Here is a 21,658-nt window from a genome sequence, read left to right on the forward strand (position 1 = left end):
TTTTCTTCCATGCATAGAATCATAGAATATCAGGGTTGGAAGGGACCTCAGGAGGTATCTAGTCCAATCCCCTACTCAAAACAGGACCAATCCCCAACTAAATCATCCCAGCCAGGGCTTTGTCAAGCATGCATGTATCTCTAGTCATTAGAGTTTTAGCTACAATTACTAATTTGTAAGTAAACTAAACTCGTTTTAACCACTGTTAATGGCATTAATATCAAAGAGAAAACATAAGAATATGGATTAGTAAGATAAGGCCCCAGTTAAGTTTTTACTTCAACCATCTTAAATACCTAATTTTTTGGAAAAAATGAATTACTTCATATTTGCTGGACTACCCTCCCTAATCTTTTAATGAGCCATTACATTTCTTTTTAAAACAGTACGTAGCCATTTACTTATTTCACCATCAACAGCCTTTCTATAGTCATTTAGTATCTCATCAGATCAATACACCTGAAACATCCTGAACAGAGCTCCTTTAAATTACATATTGATTTTTCCATTTAAGTCAACAGCTACATTATTTATTCCAAATTTCAGAACAAGTTTTGTTGTTTTTTGCCTTTAGTTGAATTGTTTCTAAAATTTGAGAAGAAAGCTTCTAAATAAAAATGCTTGCAATTTTTCCCATTCATGTGCAGTTTATTTTAAACATACTAGAATGTGAACGTTTATTTTTAATTAACTGCACTATTTTAGCACATATTTGTCAAACATTTGAAGTAGCTACAATTTCATCTCAGCCTATTGTGACCCAACAAAGAATCTCTTCACTCAGCAAGCACTGTCCAGTATATTAAATCCATCACTCAATGTTTATCTTCTCCTTCTTGCACTTAAGACCCAAGCAACTTTTTAAAAAAGAAATGCACGCACTAGTCTCATCTTTTGGATTATTTGACAGAGTGCCTGGATCTTCTGATTTAAAATATGTAAGTCATCCCCAAATTACTAAGAATGACTTTGAATCAAAAGGCTTGTAGTCCTCTTGTGGATGTGGCTACGTCAACCAAAAACCATCATGAATCAACTAATACTGCATTACAACACCTGCTCTGTGGTGTCTTCTAGGTCAGCCAAGAGGATTGTTAAAGAAAATTTGAGTCAGAAGAATAAGTTGTATACTTCTGTAAGTCACAGCATTAAGAAACTCAATCACTTCCTTACAAAGCTGGAGCCAGCTAACAATATTTGAAACATCTGTCAAACCCCACTACTGAACTTTCAGTACACAGCAGGAAGGTAAACACGGCCAATCATTATGTGGCAAGATATGGTGCTGTAGATTCAGACCCCAGCTTGCCACACACGATGTCTCCATATAGCCAAGTCCTATGAAGTTTGTTTAGCTTTTTGTGGAGGTTTTGGGGGGTAAAATAATCAAATATAAAATTAAGAAGCAAACATACCCAATACAGTTACAGTCGTTGATGACTCAGCATTTCCTAGCGGGAATGTAACTGCTTTGCATACATATTCTCCTGAATCAGAGAAGCTTATATTGTGTAGGGTGATGGTTGCATCAGTAAGTGAGTTGTTCTTAAATGACACTCTTCCTTGGTATTCTCCTTGAGCAGCAAACCCATATTTAGGATGATGAACAGCAATGGTCTGTTTACTTTTACCATGCATCTTCTCCCATGAGATTTGTGTTATTGTTCCACTTATTTCAATTATGCATTTCAGGGTGACATTCTTCCCCCAAACTGCCATTACATGTGGCTCAACAACTGGTTTAGCCAAGACACCTAAAAACAAAGAAATGTTATGATAGTTGAGTTTCAACGTTAGTATCAAATCTAAAGGCACGTATTTACCTTCAGCTGGAATTTTTGCATTTCATTTCAAAAACATAATTAGTTCATTACTCTATTGCATTATACTTCCCTGGAGGCAGGTTTTAGGGACTGGTGCTCAGAAGAGGAAAACCAGCTCCTCCATACTGAACAATGTACTTCAATACCAAACACTTATAAGTAGATTTGGCAGAAATTGATTTTTAAAAAGGTTTAAAGATCAATTTTAATGTTCATATTCATATCCATATTCACTTATGGGCAAACATTTTTCACAAAGCAATCCCTCCATGTCTGACCTCTCAGTCCTCATCCTCAAAGGAAACCTGTATAATATCTTCAAAAGATGAGCCTGGCATTTAAATTCCTAACTGCAGGACACTAAAAAGCAGGGACTTAAATACACTGGTTTAATGGCTTATTATGACAATTTGTAACACACCCTGCTAACCTTCCATTGCTCTGGAACAGCAGAGGTGTTAATTGCATACTTCATTTTAAGCGGTCTCCTACAGCATGTGTGAATCACTTATGCTTAACAACCTATCACATCTTGTATTTAGCTTAGACACTCTGGTTACCTTCCTCAGACTTGAAGAAGAGCTCTATGAAGTTCAAAAGCTTGTCCTGTTCACCAACAGAAGTAGGTCCAATAAAAGATATTACCTCACCTACCTTGTCTCTCTCTGTTTCCTATGTAGGTACTTATAAACTGTGATCAAGTCATCTCTTTGTTAAGGTAAACAGACTGAGCTTCCTGAATCTCTCACAATAAGGCATATTTTCCAATCTGTTTATAACTCTTGTGCCCCTTCACTGAATCCTCTCCAATTGATCAGTTTATCCAATTTGCGTCCTTCTTGAATTGTGGACACCAGAACCGGATGCAATATTCCAGTAGCAGTTGCACCAGTGCCAAATACAGAGGGAACATAACTCCTCTACTCCTACTCGATATTCCTCTCCTTATACATCCAAAGATCATATTAGCCATTTTAGCCACAGCACTGTGTTGTTAGATGCTACTGGTGTGGTGCTCTGCTCTGTTTTTTGTTAATATTACTCAGCTGCATGCGTGTGTTCCCTGTGTGCTGTCCCAGCTTTTCGAAGATAGCTGACACAGCAGACCCAAAGAGAACCCCCAACGACGACAGAGTCTAGTAAGGTACGAAGGCACTTCGGCCAGGTTTATTGCCAAATGAAGCACAATGATAGTTCCCTCTAGATTTTTACTTTACAGGGCATACTACGAGAACGTGCCCCCTGGCAATGGACTCAGCTCAGTCAGTGGCGGGACTTTCCACTGCCCCCTTGGCTGGACAAAGACACCGCCCCAAGGGTGCATTCTTATACACAGGTACAAACAAGTTACACATCACTCCTGACGTATGAGGTGCAACCCCTCTACGTAGTAAGGTGCCGCCTCTCACCTTGTACATGTTGGTTTGAACAAAACAACTCTATCCATTATATTACCCTCTTGGCCCTGTCATTGGGATGGGTCAGCTTGTTCCTTGTTATCTGTGTGGAATGTACAAGTATGTGAATGTTCTGATATCTAGTGTTCGGTACCTTTTAGGTACGTATCTTTTTGCAGCATCAGCCCTTTCCTTGCCAGCTTCTGTGAGCAGGGCCTGCCTCTGGCTCACAGCTTAACTTTGCTTTATGTTAGCAAAGTCTAGACCATTACTTTAGTTTAGGCCTCAGGCCTCATACCAGGCCTCTGATACTAAGGTTTATATTTTAGGGCCTCCTCTTACTACACACTGCACTTGGAGCTAATGTTCATTCGTTATCACTCCTGAGTCTTTTAGAATCACTGCTTCTCAGGATAGACTTTCCCATCTTGTAAGTATGGCCGACAGCCTTTGTTTCTAGATATACGGCTTTACATTTGGCCGTATTAAAAGGCATTTTTTTTGTTTGCAACCAGCTTCCAAAGCAATTCAGATCGCTTTGTATTAGCAACCTGTCCTCTTCATTATTTACCACTCCTCAATTTTTTGTGTCATCTGCAACCTTTATAAGTGCTGAGTTTATGTTTTCTTCCAAGTCATTGATAAAAATGTTAAACAGCATAGGGCCAAGAACCAATCCCTGAGGGAGACTACTTGAAACACGTTGTTGTAATGATTCCCCACTTACAACTAAATTTGGAGATCTATCGGTTAGCCAGCTTTTAATCCATTTAGTGTGTCCCGAGTTTATTTTGTATTGTTCTAGTTTCTTACTCAAAATATTGCCTGGTACCATGTCAAACGCCTTATAGAAGTCTAAGGACATTATATCAACGCTATTATTATCATCAACCAAACTTGCAATTTCATCAAAAATTTCTCATCATATTGTCTCATTGCTTCCTAGTACTCCCATATCTGTCTGTATTCATCAGTCTTATACTTAGATTATAAACTCTTTGGGGGCAGAGACCATCTTTTTTTGTTCTGTGTTTGCACAATGGGGTCCTGGTCCATGACTAGGGCTCCAAAGTGCTATGGTAAGACAAGTAAAGAATAGTATCACTTGCTTTTCTGTGATGACATTTCTTCCCCTTTTTCTAATTCCTCTGCCCTTTTTGGTATATACACACACACAAATCCCCACATTTACTCACTGCCCCCAGATGTCTGTCAAATTCTGTGCAATTGGAAAAGTAAACATCCAAAGGCAGAATGTGGCCCGTGGCAAGTTTCTGGAGAAACACATTAATGAAATTCTAGGAAAGAGAATGATCCTTCCTATAATTTGAAGGAAAGGGTCACACACTTTGCTTTTTGTCTCTGTTATATGGAATATATAGGGTGTAAATAATTCAGTGATAAAAGTACAGGAGTTTCTAAAGGAGAGAACATTTTTGATTATGGAAACACACAAAGATTAATGAAGACTGCTTCTTTTGAATATGTCATTTGAAGTGCTTTGAAATGTAAAGTCATTTGCTTAGCAAATATCTTGTACAACTGTAAAGTAGAAATTCATTATGTCAACAAAATGGATAATTGGGAGGGGGGGCAGTCAGATCTCTTTACCACCTTGGTAAGTGTTTTTATTTTGGGGCTCAGGTTAGAGTAAGTTTCTTGGGCTTCCTTCTCAGTAAAGGGAAAAGTAAAAAGGTAGCACATCTTTGGGAAAACTAGCACATACAAATAAAAAAGCCTACATCAGCCGACATATTTACAGATTTAAAAACGATGTAAGCTTCTCCTCTACAGGAGGCAGGTACAGGCAACGACTGAAAGGGAACTTCTTGCACCAGACTGACAGGTGCAAATATTCCGTTTGAAGAAACAAGCTTCAAAGTGTTACATTTCTGATGCACAAAAGGCCAGGAGTTCTAGCTTTTGGAGTTTTATATTGAAGACAGATATTAAAGCCCAGCTAACCTACCAGAGCGCTTGCCATTCCGCCCCTGGCTACATTCACACCTCCCATCTTTACAGGTTCCATGTTCAGCACAGCGAGGGTGGTAGGCTCTTTGATTGCAGGCTGGTCCAGTCCAACCTTTTTCGCAATGACACGTTCCACCCATGCAAACACCATGAGAGCCACAGTCCACAGAACAGATTTCTGTATTTAAAAGGAGGGATGGGAGAAAAAGAGAGAAAGAATGAGAGGAGAGCACACATTAATTAGCAGCGTTACATTTTAATTCAACATATGAAGGAGAAAAGCAAAATCTTTGAACATTAAATCAAAGGAATTTACTGCTAAAAGCATTTTCAGGTTGGACCCAAGAGAATACGGAATATGAAATCTGATCTCTGCTAATGTTTAATTAGTTACCCAGTAGACTTAGTAATGCCCAAGTGTCCACAAGTCTTCTGTCAGTTAGCTCTGAGTAATTTCCAATTATATTTTTTGCGAGCACGTATTTCTTAAGGGTTACCATTTGTAGCTTAGATTATATGCATTTAAACCCATTAACATTTCCTGCATAGTTTTAGTGACTAAATGTACCATGTACCTTGCAGGTCATTTACATTATAGGCAAAAATCTACAATTGAACAAAAGTTCAATTTAGCAAAGGGGCTTTTCTCCTTGCTCTCAGACTGAGACTAAAATTCAGATTCTGATCTAAATTATAGTAATTCCATATATTAATCTCAATTTATACCAATGTATCTAAGATAAGCGACTGCCCTTAAATGTGCCAAGTTTTGGCCGTGAAGAAAGCCTTACCTGTTAGAACTGTTGGCCCAATCATGCAGTCCTTACTCAGGCAAAAGTTTCATTAACTTAAGTTGGAGTTTTGCCTGAACAAGATCTACAGGACTGGCCCCTCCAAGCACCTAAAACAGATTTTTCAAATGGAAATACACCTCTACCTCAATATAACGCTGTCCTCGGGAGCCAAAAAATCTTACCGTGTTATAGGTGAAACTGCGTTATATTGAACTTGATTTGACCCGCCGGAGCGCACAGCCCTGCCCACCCCGGAGTGCTGCTTTACCGTGTTATATCCGAATTCGTGTTATATCGGGTGGCGTTATAACGGAGTAGAGGTGTCTTTCTGGATGCATCATTAACACAGTTCTAAATATGTAGATGAATATCTCAGTACAGATCTTAAATGCAGAAGGTACATATAACATTTTGTTCTTTTCTTTGAACCACCAGCAAAAAAATGCCTTCAATTAATATCTGAGTGAAGAAACTGTGTGATTTTCAAATATTTATAAAAGGTCATTTGTTCTGAATGTTTCACTCATGATATATGGCCTAATCTTGCTCCCACAACAGTCAATAGAAAGACTTAGCTTCAATGGCAGCTGGATTAGGTTCTTACACATGTGGAAGTAGAGCAAGAGTCAGACTAGCTGTAACCCTAATAACGTGAGATTTGGGGAAGCGAGGATTGTGTGAGGCGAGTGGGAAAGAACTATGTGAGAAGTTGTTGCGACCTTGTGTCGATAATGAGGAATGCAGACTGGCGTCTAAATAGAAGTGAGAAAAATAAGATATCAAGATGGCCTACGTATAAACAAAATGCAGCTGTTGCTTATTATTGTCTGTAACAAAAAGTATAAATGCTGCTGGAATTGTTTACCTGGAGAGAGACCTGCCTAGGAGGGGGAAACCCTGTGTCCTAGCGCACTCCCTCCCTCTATGCAATTGCTTGAAATAATAAAGTATCTGACTTTGCTGCACCCAACCAAAAAGTAAGAACTAAGTTTTTCTCCGACACACAATAATGCAAGATTATGTATTAATTTAAAAGATATTCGAGTTTTACACATAGGGAATGTTTTTAATCCTTACCATTTGAGCAATCTACACCTGTCCAGTTAGGGTCACAAGTGCAGGTACCACTTTCTTGAAGGTATGTCCCATGACCAGAGCACTGGTCTGGACACATTGTCTTCAGTATTTCACAGTTACTACCACACCATCCTGGATTACAGCGGCACTCTCCATGGATACACACACCATGACTGGAACAGGCTGGGTCTAAGCAATCAGCTGGAGAGAAAAAAAATACTCTTTAATATGTTATTATTAACAATTACAATAGCAGCAATTATCATCCAAGGATTTTAAGCACTTTCTGAATTAATTAAAAAACTCGTGTGAGGTAAACAGTACTACACTCATTTAACAACAAACAGTAAATGGAGATATGAGGCGATGAGGCAAATCACAATGTTATGTAATGAGTCAGTGGAAGAACAGAGAGTAGAACTCATGAGTCCTGAGGTGGCCTCTAGCCCACCTGCTTTATAATTATAATAATTGGAGATATACCAATCTCCTAGAACTGGAAGGGACCTTGAAAGGTCATTGAGTCCAGCCCCCTGCCTTTGCTAGCAGGACCAATTTTTGCCCCAGATCCCTAAATGGCCCCCCTCAAGGACTGAACTCACAACCATGGGTTTAGCAGGCTAATGCTCAAACCACTGAATTATCCCTCCCAGCCCCATAAAATCAATTTGATTGAGGAGGGGAAATGGTGCTTTTTCCTCCTAAAAAAATAAATAGAAAATGACCTCCACTTTACAGCACACCAGAATGAATACGTATACATCTCTAAAATTAAAAAAAAGCATAATTTTTCAATGCGATGCATTTCAATCAGCATTTTCAACTGTTAAGTCTTTATAAAAATGTTGGTGGGAAAGACCATATGCAATAGAGTAACAATTTCTTCTACAATGTGAAAAATCACGTCTGTTCTAACAGTCAGCTTTTCTAGTGCTTCCCTCTTAGCTGATGTCAGACAGATAAAATAAATCTAGTTTTAATATGCTGAAATTATTAGACAAAACCTGCTGAAAGCAAAATATCTAGCAACCAGAATATTTTAGGATGCTTAATATAAGGTGAACAATTTGCCAGCACATGGCTTCACTGGGCCAGATTTTCAGCTGGTGCAAATTGACATGGCTCCAGTGAAATCAATAGTGTTATGCTGATTTACACCAGCTGAAAAATCTGACCCACTATGTTGTAATCTGAAATTTTAGAAACATTACCAGTGATGAGCTGCCAAAATCTTAACAACTGGCTCCCTCCCCACAAGGGGGTCGTGACCCGTTCCCACTCCCCGGGACTCCTGTCCCATCCACTCCCCTTGGCACCGGGTCAGGCCAAGCTCACAGCCTTGACGGCCCTGCCAGGACCCCTGCCCCCTCCACCCCCTTCCCTGTCCCCTGACTGCCCCCCGCCGCCCCATCCAACCCTTCCTCTCATTACTGATGGCCCCTGCCCCATCCAACCATCCCTTCTCCCTGCCCCTGACTGCCTCCCACTACCCCATCCAACCCCCCCTCCTTCCTGACTGCTCCCCCGGGACTCTTGCCCCCATTCAACCCCCCTGTTCCCTGCCCTCTGACCGCCCCAACCCCTATCCACCCCCCCGAACTCCCCGCCCTCTATCCAACCCCTCCTCCCCACACACACACTCCCTGCCCCCTTACCGCACTGCCTGGAGGTGGCTAGTGGTGCTACAGCCATGCTGCCCGGCTGGAGCCGGGCCACGCTGCCGCCACAGAGTGCCTGGAGCACCGGGTCAGGCCAAGCTCGCAGCCCCCCTGCTTCCCGCAGATCAACTGTTCACGCGGGAAGCCTGGGAGGGCACAGAAGCAAGTGGCGGCTTTGCACTCAGGCCCAGGGAGGCAGAGGCAGAGCAGAGGTGAGCTGGAGCAGGAAGCGGTTCCCCTGCGTCCCCCCCCCCGGGTTACCTGCTGTGACACGAGTGGTCTCCCCACCTCAGCTCCGTCTCCACTTCACTGGGCCTGAGCGCGAAGCCGCCGCCCCGTATCTCCGCCCTCCCAGGCTTCCGTGCGAACAGCTGATTAGTTGGAAGCGGGGAGGGCTGCAAACTCGGCATGGGGGAAGCGGGATGGAGCGTTCAGGGGAGGAGGCCAGGGTGGAGCAGAGGTGAGCTGGAGTGGGAAGCGGTTCCCCTGCATGCCCCCCCCAGGTTACCTGCTGCGGCGTGGGCAGCCCCCCTGCCCCATCTCACCTCAGCTCCATCTTTGCCTCGCTGGGCCTGAGCGCGAAGCTGCCGCCCCACTTCTCCACCCTCCCAGGCTTCCCGCACGAACGGCTGATTCGTGGGAAGCGAGGGGGAGCTGCAAGCTTGGCATGGGGGAAGCAGGAAGCGGGGCAGAGCGTTCGGGGGGGAGGCGGAGTGGAGGTGAGCTAGGGCCGGGGGGTGGGGCGGGGAGCTGGAGCACCCACGGGGGTCGGATAATGTACTCAGGAGGAGCGGCCGCTCCCCCTGCTCCCCCCCAGCTATGCTCCTGGGTCACTTCAACTTACTGGTTGTTAAATTTAGAAGCCCGCACAGGACAACCAGTTCTAAAAGGGCTTCTAAATTTAACAACCGGTTCCCGCGAACCGGTGCAAACTGGCTCCAGCTCACCACTGGACATTACTGTAGATGCCTGGGTAAATATTTCATTTACCTTCTTCACAGTTTTCTCCTTTGTACCCAGAGTTGCAGGCACAAGAACCCATGATACAGATCCCATGGCCCCCACACTGAAGATCAATACACTGGGTGGCAGGCACATCACACTCTGTACCCTTCCAACCACTGAAACAGAGACAGCGCCCTTTGGAATACTGCCCGTTGCCACAACACAATACTGGGCAGGCTGCTGTGAAATAAAACACGACAGAAGAATTAACAAAACTCTTTTCAGTCAAGCTTTGGGAAAAAAGGAACATGTATGAAACAAGTTGCATGCCAGTTTCTTTTCCTTGGTAGATTAGTAATGACTCGTCTTTCTGCAGTTTATTTATTTTAATGTAAGAAAAGAATTTGGTTGAGATACCTCTTGAACAATCAGGGCCCAGAAATCCAGGAAAACAATGGCATGATTCAGAAACACACTCTCCATTTCCATGGCAATTTCAGTGGCTTTCCACTCAGGGCCGGCTTTAGGAAGTACGGGGCCCGATTTGAACAGTTTCGACAGGGCCCCAGCAAGGATGACCAAAAAAACAACAACACACACTTGGGGCTTGTACTCCATAGGTGGCCTTCCAAGTTTTCGGTGGCACTTCAGCAGTGGGTCCTTGGGTTTAAGCATTGGCCTGCTAAACCAAGGGCTATGAGTTCAATCCTTGAAGGGGCCATTTAGGGATCTGGGGCAAAAATCTGTCTGGGGGTTGGTCTTGCTTTGAGCAGGGGGTTGAACTAGAACCTTCTGAGGTCCCTTCCAACCCTGATATTCTATGATTCACTCGCTCTGGGTCTTCGGCTGCACTGAAGGACCTGGAGCGCCACTGGGTAAGTAAAAAAAGTGCCTCTGGCCAGGGAAGGGATTCTTAGCCACTTCCTCCCCAGGCAGCCCTGTCACAGGGCCCGATTCAGGAGAATTGATGGAATTGGCCTAAAGCCAGCCCTGATTCCACTACAGACTCTGAAAGAAAGAGTAAGAACAAAAATTCATCCAGACTTCTACCATAATACTAAAGTACAACAGAAGGTGTCTATCATCTCATTCTAAACTTCTAAACCACTAGTTACTGACAGCAAATTAAGGTAAGGTACTTACAGAACCATGTATGTTGTTTGTTTAGTGATTGTAAGTAAATAGTGGCTAATTTCCTGTAATTAATGCTTGTGGTATCCTATTACACTTTGTTAGAACAAGAAGCTCAAGATTTAAACAGTAAAATGATAGTTACTTTATGCTCATAATACTGCCTAATGCTACTTAATGAACATTTCAAAAAAGCATCGTCCTTTGTGAACCACACATCATGGGAGGCTTTCATACTTCAATTACTAAACTATTAAAATACATTTTCTATATCTTTTGTTGAGTGATGAAAAAAACATAATAAATTCAACATTAGTGAAAACAACCCAGAGTATTTAACTCAGAAAACTCATCTCTGGTTTTAACAGAATGCTCAGATTGCAGCGTTTGGTGAAAACTTCGGAGATTGTGCTTACCTATAGCAATGGTATTAAAAGACACCTGCTCTGCATTTTTCCCATCATTATAAAAAGCGAGATGCCAGATTCCAGAATCCAAATACTGGATAAAACCTGCCTCATGGAGACTGATAGACCTTGTCTGTTGGCCTGCTCTCTCTGACTCAAGCAGGTTGCGCTGTTGTCTTGTGATCAACCTGCTACCATCAAGGAGTTCCACAAAGTCATACTACAAGGGAGGAATGTGCAAAGGGTTTATTATCCACTTATTGCTCTTTTTAGTTACCGTTTGCATATTTTTTTCTATAATTTAGCAGTTATGAAATGTGCCAGCCCCAGAAACTGCAGTTGCATATTCCTTCACAGAACAAATAGTACAGAGAGTGGCAGTGCAAACTTCTCCACAATCTCATATAATATGCATTCAGCTTGACCTGGAGAGATCCCTTCTAGAACAGAGAAGATAAAATCTCAGGCTATGTCTACATGGCCCCACAATTCGACTATGGGGGTGTGAACTGAAGCCTGCATTAGCATGTGGTGTTGTAACGCCCCCGTGTGGACGCTTGCTGGCATAAACGAAAGCAAGGGTTCTCAAACTTTTGTACCCGTGACCCCTTTCACATAGCAAACCTCTGAGTGTGACCCCCCCCCAATAAATTAAAAACTTGGTTTTTATATTTAACACTATTATAAATGCTGGAGGCAAAGCGGGGTTTGGGGTGGAGGCTGACAGCTCAGGACCCACCATGTAATAGCCTTGTGACCCCCTGAGGGATCCTGACCCCCAGTTTGAGAACCCCTGAATTAAAGGACTATGTTAATGTGAATGAAATACCTTTCAGTTTACAACTGCAGCATCCACATGGGGGAGGTACAGCACAACATGCTAGTGTGTGCTACAGGTCTCACGCCCCCCACCCCCGCCCTGCCATAGTCCAAACTGCAGAGCCATGTAGACAAGCTCCCAGTGTTTGTCCGTTCTTTCACTCCTCTTGATGAGATTTCTAAGGAGAATGCCAAGTAATGCCAATTATCATGTGATATTGACACCTGACCACCAATTCATTTAACATTAATTTGCAGAACAAAAATGTCAGATGAGGTTAGCTTGCAGTCACAATCTGCAGATTTGAGCTAGCCACCTGCAGGTGAAAGACTCATTCCATATTGACTGTGCCATATAAATTAACTAATAAGAATATCCTGCCCCAATCCATTACCCTTTGCTGCTTCTTTTGTTTCACAATCCAAGGTATGTTCTCTGTTGGTGTAATTCCACTGACTTCAATAGAGATACTACTGCAGAAAATATAGCCTTACATTCTGTAGAATCACAGATTATTAGGATTGGAGGGGACCTCAGGAGAATTGGAGGGGACCTCAGGAGGATTGAATTCACAACCCTGGGTTTAGCAAGCCAATGCTCAAACAACTGAGCTACCCCTCCCCCCAACATGCTAGTTTGCATTTCTTTTGTACAAAGTAAACCAAATACCAAATGCAAAGTATAACAGGTTAAAACTGCAGAAGGCAGTGACAGAAAATACTGTAGTTCAGATTAAAACTCTCTTCAAAAGCTATCACAACATTTTAAAATTTGTTTTATTAATAGCAACAACTACGGGGGGGAATATAACATCTGAGTTGCCACAAGCACTGGAGACAAAGAGGTTTATCATCTTAAATTCACATATAAGATTATCCACAAAATGCCTGTGAGCACTAATGGTAGCTGTTTGGTCAACTCTGCACATTCAGAGGAGAAACCCTGGGTCAGATCTTCAGCTGGTGTAAATTGGTAGAGCTCCATCTAGTCCATGGACCTAGACTGAAAGTTTCTATTACCTGAGGATCTGGCCCTAAATCGCTAAAGATTTCTTTTCTGAATTTGCCAGGTAAAGATTATATTATATAACAAAGAGTTACCACCTATTAACTTTAAGAATCACTGTTTCCTACAATAAAGAGTAACTTGGTTTCCACATTCAGTCCAGTTTCATTATTACTCTGATGTGTCTACTGTGTGAGGTGAACTACTATATATAAACCTTCTATCTTCCCATATATTTGAGATATCACTCAAATGGTATTTCATTCAAGGTCTGTTTAGGTAAAGGCCAGTGTATGAAACCACTTATTTACCAAAGTTGTGATAAAGTCAGTTATTGAGACTGGAGATTCAATGGGTTTATGTACTGACTTGTGACCTTCGGAAACAGTTCCTTGAATGGCATAGAACAGGATAGTCTTCATCTCTGGACAGGATCTAAGCACTGGAATCCTTTTCTCCTGAAACTCTCCTTGGTTGTTAAAAACACATGATATTTTAAGAATGTTGCTCTGCAATAAATCTGAATTATCCCAACACCATTCAAAATGTAAAAGAAATGCATAGATCATATGCCTTTACCAATACCGAAGCCAATTTCCTTTCAGCTACGTCTCAACAACCATAGTAGAACTTACATTATTATTATGGGCAGAAACTAGTACCTTGATATGCTGTCACCTTGAATGTTCAACCAATCCCACATGAAAACTAATGCAACTATTTTGGAAAAGCACTGCTAATTTAAAACCATTCAATGCTCTCATTTGTCAGAGAATTAAATATTTATCTTAATTCATGAAAGAGTCAAAAACTGTCCCTTTTCTCCCCCTCAAGTTCTCACAGACTCTTCTATCTAATCCCAATACCGAATATCACTGAAAGAAGAAAGAAAAAGATCTCCATTCTGAGATTTAGCTGGTTATTTATGGACAATACGAGATGGTTTTCAAATTACTTCAGAAGGGCCCTTCTTGTTGTAGGACAATCTCAGTTGAGAACACATTTTTGATCTGGGAATTAAGGATTGTACTCCTTAATTGACCACAACGAGTATGCTGATAGCCGACAGGCACAGTATAATTAATCATTTTGAACTATAACATAATAAAGATTGATGTTATTATATAGATAGTATTTCTGAGGTTGAATTTTTTTAAAGCCATGCATATGGATGTCATTATTCATTCCATCCCCAGCAAACAGGAGTAATGTGGCTTAAATCCTATCAAGACTGCTTCATAAATTTAGGAGTGGGGTTGTGAAAGGGCATAGACTGGACAATGACCTTTATGTGCTAAAAATACTTTCATTTTGTTTTCCTCCTATGAGGATAAATTAATTAGCTTTATTGAGTATAAACAGGATGATCTGCCTACCCCTCTACATTCAGTTTTGCTTTAAGCCATCAAAGTCCTTTGTTATCCTTAAAGTCTCCTTAAATAAAAACATACTGATTCTCTGGTTACTTCCAAAACAGACTCCAACAGGAGACTGCTGAATTGGAATTAATTTGCAAATTGGTCACCATCAAACGAGGCTTGAATAAAGCCTGGGAGTGGATGGGTCATTACACAAAGTAAAACTATTTCCTCATGCTTATCCCTCTCCCCACCCCCAGTTCCTTACATCTTCTTGTCAATTGCTGGGAATGGGCCATTTTCATTACCACTACAAACAGTTCTTTTTCTCTCCTGCTGATAATAGCTCACCTTAACTGATCACTCTCGCTATCGTGTGTATGGTAACACCCATTGTTTCATGTTCTCTGTGTATATATCTATCTTCCTACTGTATTTTCCACTACATGCATCTGATGAAGTGGGGCTGTAGCCCACGAAAGCTTGTGCTCAAATAAATTTGTTAGTCTCTAAGGTGCCACAAGTACTCCTGGTCTTTTTTCCGGTTGCAATGAAAAAGACGGTTACTCACCTGTAGTAACTGGTGTTCTTCGAGATGTGTTGCTCCTATCCATTCCATGTAGGTGTGCGCGCCGCGCGTGCACGGTTCTTCGGAACATTTTTAGCCTAGCAACTCCGGCGGGCCGGCTGGCGCCCCCTGGAGTGGCGCCGCCATGGCGGCGGATATATACCCCAGCCGGCCCGTCCGCTCCTCAGTTCCTTCTTGCCGGCTATTCCGACAGTGGGGAAGGAGGGCGGGATTGGAATGGATAGGAGCAACACATCTCGAAGAACACCAGTTACTACAGGTGAGTAACCGTCTTTTCTTCTTCGAGTGATTGCTCCTATCCATTCCATGTAGGTGATTCCCAAGCCTTACCTAGGCGGTGGGGTCGGAATGAGACGTGGCGGAGTGTAATACCGCAGAGCCGAAGGCTGCGTCGTCTCGAGACTGGTGTACCAACGCGTAGTGGGAAGCGAAGGTATGGACTGAAGACCAGGTGGCCGCTCGACAGATGTCCTGGATGGGGACATGGGCCAGGAAAGCGGCCGATGAGGCGTGTGCCCTCGTCGAGTGTGCGGTGAGTCGGCACGGGGGAACGCGAGCAAGCTCGTAACACGTTCTGATGCAGGACGTCACCCAGGAAGAAATCCGCTGCGAGGAAACTGGCTCGCCTTTCATGCGGTCAGCTATTGCCACAAACAGCTGGGACGAACGCCAAAAAGGCTTCGTGCGGTCGATGTAGAACGCGAGTGCTCGGCGGACGTCGAGGGTATGCAGCTGCTGTTCCCGAGGCGAGGCATGCGGCTTCGGGAAGAAGACCGGGAGGAAGATCTCCTGGTTGAGATGGAAGGCCGACACCACCTTGGGGAGGAAGGCCGGGTGTGGTCGGAGCTGCACCTTGTCCCCGTGAAAGACGGTATACGGGGGACCCGCCGTCAGGGCGCGGAGCTCTGAGACCCGTCTGGCGGATGTGATCGCCACGAGGAAGGCCGTCTTACAGGTAAGATGGAGGAGAGAGCACGTAGCGAGGGGCTCGAAGGGTGGGCCCATGAGCTGGGCGAGGACCAGGTTAAGATCCCATGTCGGAGCAGGAGGACGCACCTGCGGGTAGAGACGGTCTAACCCTTTAAGGAATCGTGATACCATCGGGTTGGAGAAGATCGAGCGACCTCCTATAGCTGGTCGAAATGCTGACAGCGCTGCCAGGTGCACCCTGAGGGACGAGATTGCAAGACCTTGACCTTTGAGGTACCAAAGGTAGTCGAGGACAGTCTGGATGGGGGCCGAGAAAGGGTTGATACCTCTCTGGTCGCACCAGAGGGCAAAGCGCTTCCACTTGGCGAGGTAAGTAGTTCGTGTTGAAGGTTTCCTGCTTTCGAGCAGAACTTGCTGCACCGCTGCGGAGCAATCCCTCTCTGCGTCGGTTAACCACTCAGGAACCAAGCTGTAAGATGCAGCGATTGCAGGTTCGGGTGACGAAGCCTGCCGAGGTCCTGGGTTATGAGGTCCGGCCACAGCGGAAGGGGAATGGGTTCCCGAACCGACAGCTCGAGCAGCAGGGTATACCAGTGCTGCCTGGGCCAGGCCGGAGCGACGAGTATGATGCGGGCGCTGTCTCTCCGGATCTTGAGTAACACTCGGTGGACGAGCGGAAATGGAGGAAACGCGTAGAGAAGAGGCTCTGTCCATGACAGGAGAAACACATCTGAGAGGGAGCCTGGAGCTTGACCTTGGAAGGAGCAGAACCTGTGGCATTTGCGGTTGGACCGGGAAGCAAAGAGGTCTATCTGGGGAAAGCCCCACCTCTGGAAGATGGAATAAGCCACATCTGGGCGAAGGGACCACTCGTGAGAGGCGAAGGACCTGCTGAGGCGGTCGGCCAACGTGTTCTGCGCTCCTGGCAGAAAAAACGCTTCGAGGCGAATCGAGTGGGTTACGCAGAAATCCCAGAGGAGCAATGCCTCGTTGCAAAGTGGGGAGGACCGCGCTCCGCCCTGCTTGTTGACATAAAACATGGCTGTGGTGTTGTCCGTGTAGACCGCTACACAGCGGTTCTGCAGGTGAGCCCGAAAGGCGAGACAAGCTAAGCGGATCGCTCTCAGCTCCCGGACGTTGATATGGAGGGAGAGCTCCTGGGGTGACCAGAGACCCTGTGTGTGTCGGTCTCCTACGTGAGCCCCCCAGCCCAGCGCCGAGGCGTCCGTCGTCAAGGTGATGGACGGGCGAGGCGGGCGGAACGGCACTCCCTCGCAGACCGTTTCCGGGTCCAGCCACCAGGTGAGCGCCTGGAGAGCGGGCTTTGCCACCGTTACCACCATGTCTAGGGGATCGGGATGAGGGCGGTACACCGACGCCAGCCACATTTGGAACGGGCGAAGTCGCAGCCTGGCGTGTGCGGTCACAAATGTGGACGCTGCCATGTGACCCAGGAGGCGGAGGCAAGAACGCACCGTTGTCGTCGGAAAGGCCTGCAGTTCCCGAATGAGGGAGGCCAACGTCTCGTGCCGAGTGCGAGGGAGGCACGCTCTGGCCAGATTGGAGTCGAGGACCGCTCCTATGAACTCCACTCTTTGCGCTGGAACTAAGAGGGACTTCTCGGTGTTGACAAGCAGGCCGAGAGACCGGAACAGATGTAGAATCTCGGTCACCTGATTCGCCACCAGCTCTTGGGAGCGGCCCCGAATCAGCCAGTCGTCGAGATATGGGTAGACGTGGATGCGACGACGGCGGAGGGCTGCGGCGACGACCGCCATGCACTTGGTGAATACCCTCGGCGCGGTGGAGAGGCCGAAGGGGAGCACTGCGAACTGGTAATGAGCTCCGTTGACCATGAAGCGCAGGAAGCGTCTGTGGGGGGGGTAGATTGCCACCTGAAAGTAGGCATCCCTCATGTCGAGGGCAGCAAACCAGTCTCCAGGATCCAAGGAAGGGATAATGGACCCCAAGGTTACCATTCGAAACTTGAGCTTGCACAGGTATCTGTTGAGCTCCCGGAGGTCTAAGATGGGACGAAGGCCTCCTTTCGCCTTGGGGATGAGGAAGTATCTGGAATAGAATCCCCTGCCTCGCCTGCTGGGAGGCACCTCCTCGATGGCACCCACGCTCAACAGAGATTGGACCTCCTGTAAGAGGACTTGCTCGTGAGAGGGGTCCCTGAAGAGGGACAGGGAGGGTGGGTGGGAGGGAGGGGGCGAAATGAACTGTAGGCGGTAGCCGTATTGGACAGTGCTGAGGACCCAACTGTCTGATGTTATAGATGACCACGCCTGGAGGAAGCGGGAAAGGCGATCGGAAAACAGAAGGGGTGGATCCTGATTGGAGAGAGGTGAGCGGCCCTCGGGCATCCCATCAAAAGGCCGTCTTTGGGTCTTGAGGGGCCTTGGACGATCCCTGGGCTTGATTACGCCGCCCGCCCGATGGTCTGCGGCGGAAGGGGGCTGAGCGCCGATTGTTAGGCGGGCGAGGTCGGTTGTGTTGAAAGGGGCGATAAGGTTGACGCCGGAAGGATCGCCTCTGGGTGGCCAGCGTGTGCATTCCTAATGTGCGGATCGCCACTCTGCCGTCCTTTAGGGTCTGAATGCGGGTATCAGTCTTTTCTGAGAATAGACCCTGCATCTCAAAAGGAAGGTCCTGGAGCGTGTATTGGACCTCCGGCGGCAGAGTAGAGGACTGAAGCCATGCAATGTGTCGCATGGTTACCCCTGACGCTATGGTCCTGGCCCCCGAGTCCGCTGCGTCTACCGCTGCCTTAATTAAGGTTCGGGAAGCCAGCTTTCCTTCCTCCAGCAGTGCCGAGAATTCTCGGCGGGAATCCTGCGGGGTGAGCTCTGCAAATTTCCCTAGGCAGCCCAAGATGTTGAATGTATATCTCGAGAGCAGGGCCATTTGGTTGGCGATGCGGAGTTGGAGGCCGCCCGCTGAGTAAATTTTTCGGCCTAACAAGTCCATGCGCTTGGACTCCTTTGCCTTTGGCGCAGCGGCGGGCTGTCCGTGTCGCTCCCGGTCATTGACAGATTGGACAACTAGAGAGTCCGGAGCCGGGTGAACGTAAAGGTATTCGTACCCCCTCGGAGGGACCGAGTACTTCCTCTCAACCCCGCGCGCTGTAGGCGGGACGGAAGAGGGCGACTGCCAGATAGCGGCATTGTTCTTTTGAATTGTCCGGATGAAGGGGAGCGCTACCCTCACGGGGGCCTCCGCCCCCACCACGTCCGTGATGGGGTCATCGACCTCCTGGACTTCTTCCACGGGTAGGTTGATGGCCTTAGCTACCCTTCTGAGAAGGTCCTGGTGAGCCTTGAGGTCGATCGGCGGAGGCTCCGACGGTGACGCCCCTGCCACCGCCTCATCGGGGGAGGAGGATGAGGAAGGACCCGGTAGCACTTCTTCCGGTGCCTGCTCCGTGTCTGCGGGAATAGGTGCCCGCGTTTCATGCTCTAAGTGCGTGCCGTGAGCGGCAGCCTGCGGAGTGGGGGACGGAGGTGGCCTGCTGACCGTGGCTACCGGTACCGAGCGCACCGAGCCTGGCTGTCGCGGCGGAAGGGGAGGCCCCTGTTCATGTTCGGCCCAAGGCACCCAAAATCCCCATTGTTGAGGTCCATGTTCTGGTGGGAGGGACCCCGCCTGGAAGTCAATTGCGCTGCCCCCAGGGGAAGCGACTGAGGGCTCTCTTGATGGCCAGGGGGGGGCCGAAGCGGTGGCCGGGCGGACGTCCGGTGCCGGAGTAAAGTGCCCCCGCGGTGCCGACGGACGGTGCCAGTCGTCACTTGGTCTAGCCGGCGAACGGGACCTGCGCGTGGCGCGGTGCTGGGAGCTCGACCGGCGGTGCCGGGAGCTCGACCTTCGGCCCCGGGAGCTTGACCGGCGGCCCCGGGAGCTCGACCTGCGGCGTCGGGAGCGCGACCGACGGTGCCGGGAGCTCGACCGACGGTGCCGGGATGCGGATCTGGACCGCGTGCGGCGGCGCCTGGAGCGACTGCGTGACTCTCGACGCCTCTCGCGGTGCCTGGAGCCGGACCTGGTGCGGTGCCGGCGACTCGGCGACCGGGACTTGGAACGTCGCCGGGAGTGCGACCGGTACCGCGACTGGGAGCGGTACCGGGACTGCGACCGGCGAGGAGACGGGGAGCGTCGTCTCGACGTGGATCGTCGTGCCCGGTGCGGTGGAGAGCGGTGCCGTGAGCGAGATCGGGACCGAGATCTGGCGGCGGTGCTGCGATCAGCTCGGAGGCCCGGGAACGGGGGGCGCATCATAAGTGGCTTCCCAATAGATTTGAGAGTCCGCACTGGTGGTACTGGCAGCTGAGCGCTTGCATCAGCGGTAAGGTCAATCAAATGTCTTGCCGTCGCGAACGCCTCGGGCGTGGACGGCAGCCTCAGCTCCTCCTCGGTAGGTACCGGGGAGCCGGGCGGTGCCGGACTCGACGGGCCTTGCGGCGCCGGAGTCGACAGCACGGTGCACGTTTTGTGCACAGCCTCAGCCTGCACCGTTACAGTCGGAGGCGGCTGGGCTAACGGTCTCTTGTGCTTGTCCGAGACCGTCTTCGGCACTTTGCGCTTCTTTCCCAGGGAGATGGAGCGGTGCCGGGTCTTCGGTGCCGGGTGCCGAGATGCATCATCGGCACCGGGGCGGCTGGGTGCGGTCGGCGCGCTGCTAGCTGAGGCAGTCTTTGGCGCCGCCGGTGCTGGTGCCGGAGGTTGGAGGGCCGACTCCATGAGGAGTTGTTTCAACCGTGAGTCCCGCTCCTTCCTCGTGCAAGGCCTGAAAGCGACGCAAATGGGGCACTTGTCCGACCGGTGCGACTCTCCAAGACAGCGGAGGCAGGAGTCGTGCGGGTCACTCACCGGCATAGACCGCTGGCAAGCCGCGCAGGGCTTGAAACCCGCCGGTCCGGGCATAAGCCCGCACCGGGGCGGAAGAAGAGGGCTAACCCCTCTAATTCCCTAATGACTATCGTAACACTAACTATAGAACTATTAACAAAACTTAACAACTATGATAACTATATACACTAACGATCGGAGAACGCTAAGGCTGTGGAGGAAAGCAGATCACTCCACTGTTCCTACTAGCCGTCACGGGCGGAAAGAAGGAACTGAGGAGCGGACGGGCCGGCTGGGGTATATATCCGCCGCCATGGCGGCGCCACTCCAGGGGGCGCCAGCCGGCCCGCCGGAGTTGCTAGGCTAAAAATGTTCCGAAGAACCGTGCACGCGCGGCGCGCACACCTACATGGAATGGATAGGAGCAATCACTCGAAGAAGAACTGAATTTTTTAGAAAGTGTCACAAAGACTTTGAGAGTAGCATTGATTGGATCGGAATGGACATCTACTGTCAATTATTTCTGGTGGACTTATTTATAATTCCCCAGAAATAGAACATTTAGTGCTGCTCTATGACACACACGAAGGCCATCATTCTGAAACGTGGGTGCCTAAAGTAAAAAAACAGAAATACTACCTGAAACACCACCGTTCCTAATTATGTTATACTGAAGTATTTGTTAGATACTATGGCTCATAAGCAACAGTTCGTTTCCCTCAGAAGCTACGGTTCTTCGAGGTGTATTGTCCAAGTGTTGAATGCTCTTGAATGCTGTTCTGATACTTACAGTACTGTCACTGATGATTGCTTCTGAGCGACAGTACAAAGTATCAGAAGTGTATTACAGCACTTGGTTTTTTTTTTAGGACTCTAGCACTGGTGATGCCCAGATATTTATTCCA

General features: G+C 47.4%; 1 protein-coding gene across 1 annotated transcript in view; it reads right to left on the minus strand.

Moving 5' to 3' along the window:
• Nucleotides 1–21,658, minus strand: part of LOC123358046 (teneurin-3-like) — a 49,586-nt gene that overhangs the window by 5,648 nt on the left and 22,280 nt on the right. The window contains exons 3-7 of the mRNA XM_045000840.1: nt 11,213–11,423; nt 9,711–9,905; nt 7,063–7,263; nt 5,190–5,369; nt 1,416–1,754 (exon numbers count right to left, since the gene is read on the minus strand). Of these exons, the coding sequence (XP_044856775.1) occupies nt 1,416–1,754; nt 5,190–5,369; nt 7,063–7,263; nt 9,711–9,905; nt 11,213–11,423 (1,126 nt within the window). The remainder of the gene's footprint in view (nt 1–1,415; nt 1,755–5,189; nt 5,370–7,062; nt 7,264–9,710; nt 9,906–11,212; nt 11,424–21,658) is intronic.

Source organism: Mauremys mutica, unplaced genomic scaffold (assembly GCF_020497125.1).
Source record: "Mauremys mutica isolate MM-2020 ecotype Southern unplaced genomic scaffold, ASM2049712v1 001353F_np12_obj, whole genome shotgun sequence".
In the NCBI taxonomy this organism is placed as follows: domain Eukaryota; kingdom Metazoa; phylum Chordata; order Testudines; family Geoemydidae; genus Mauremys; species Mauremys mutica.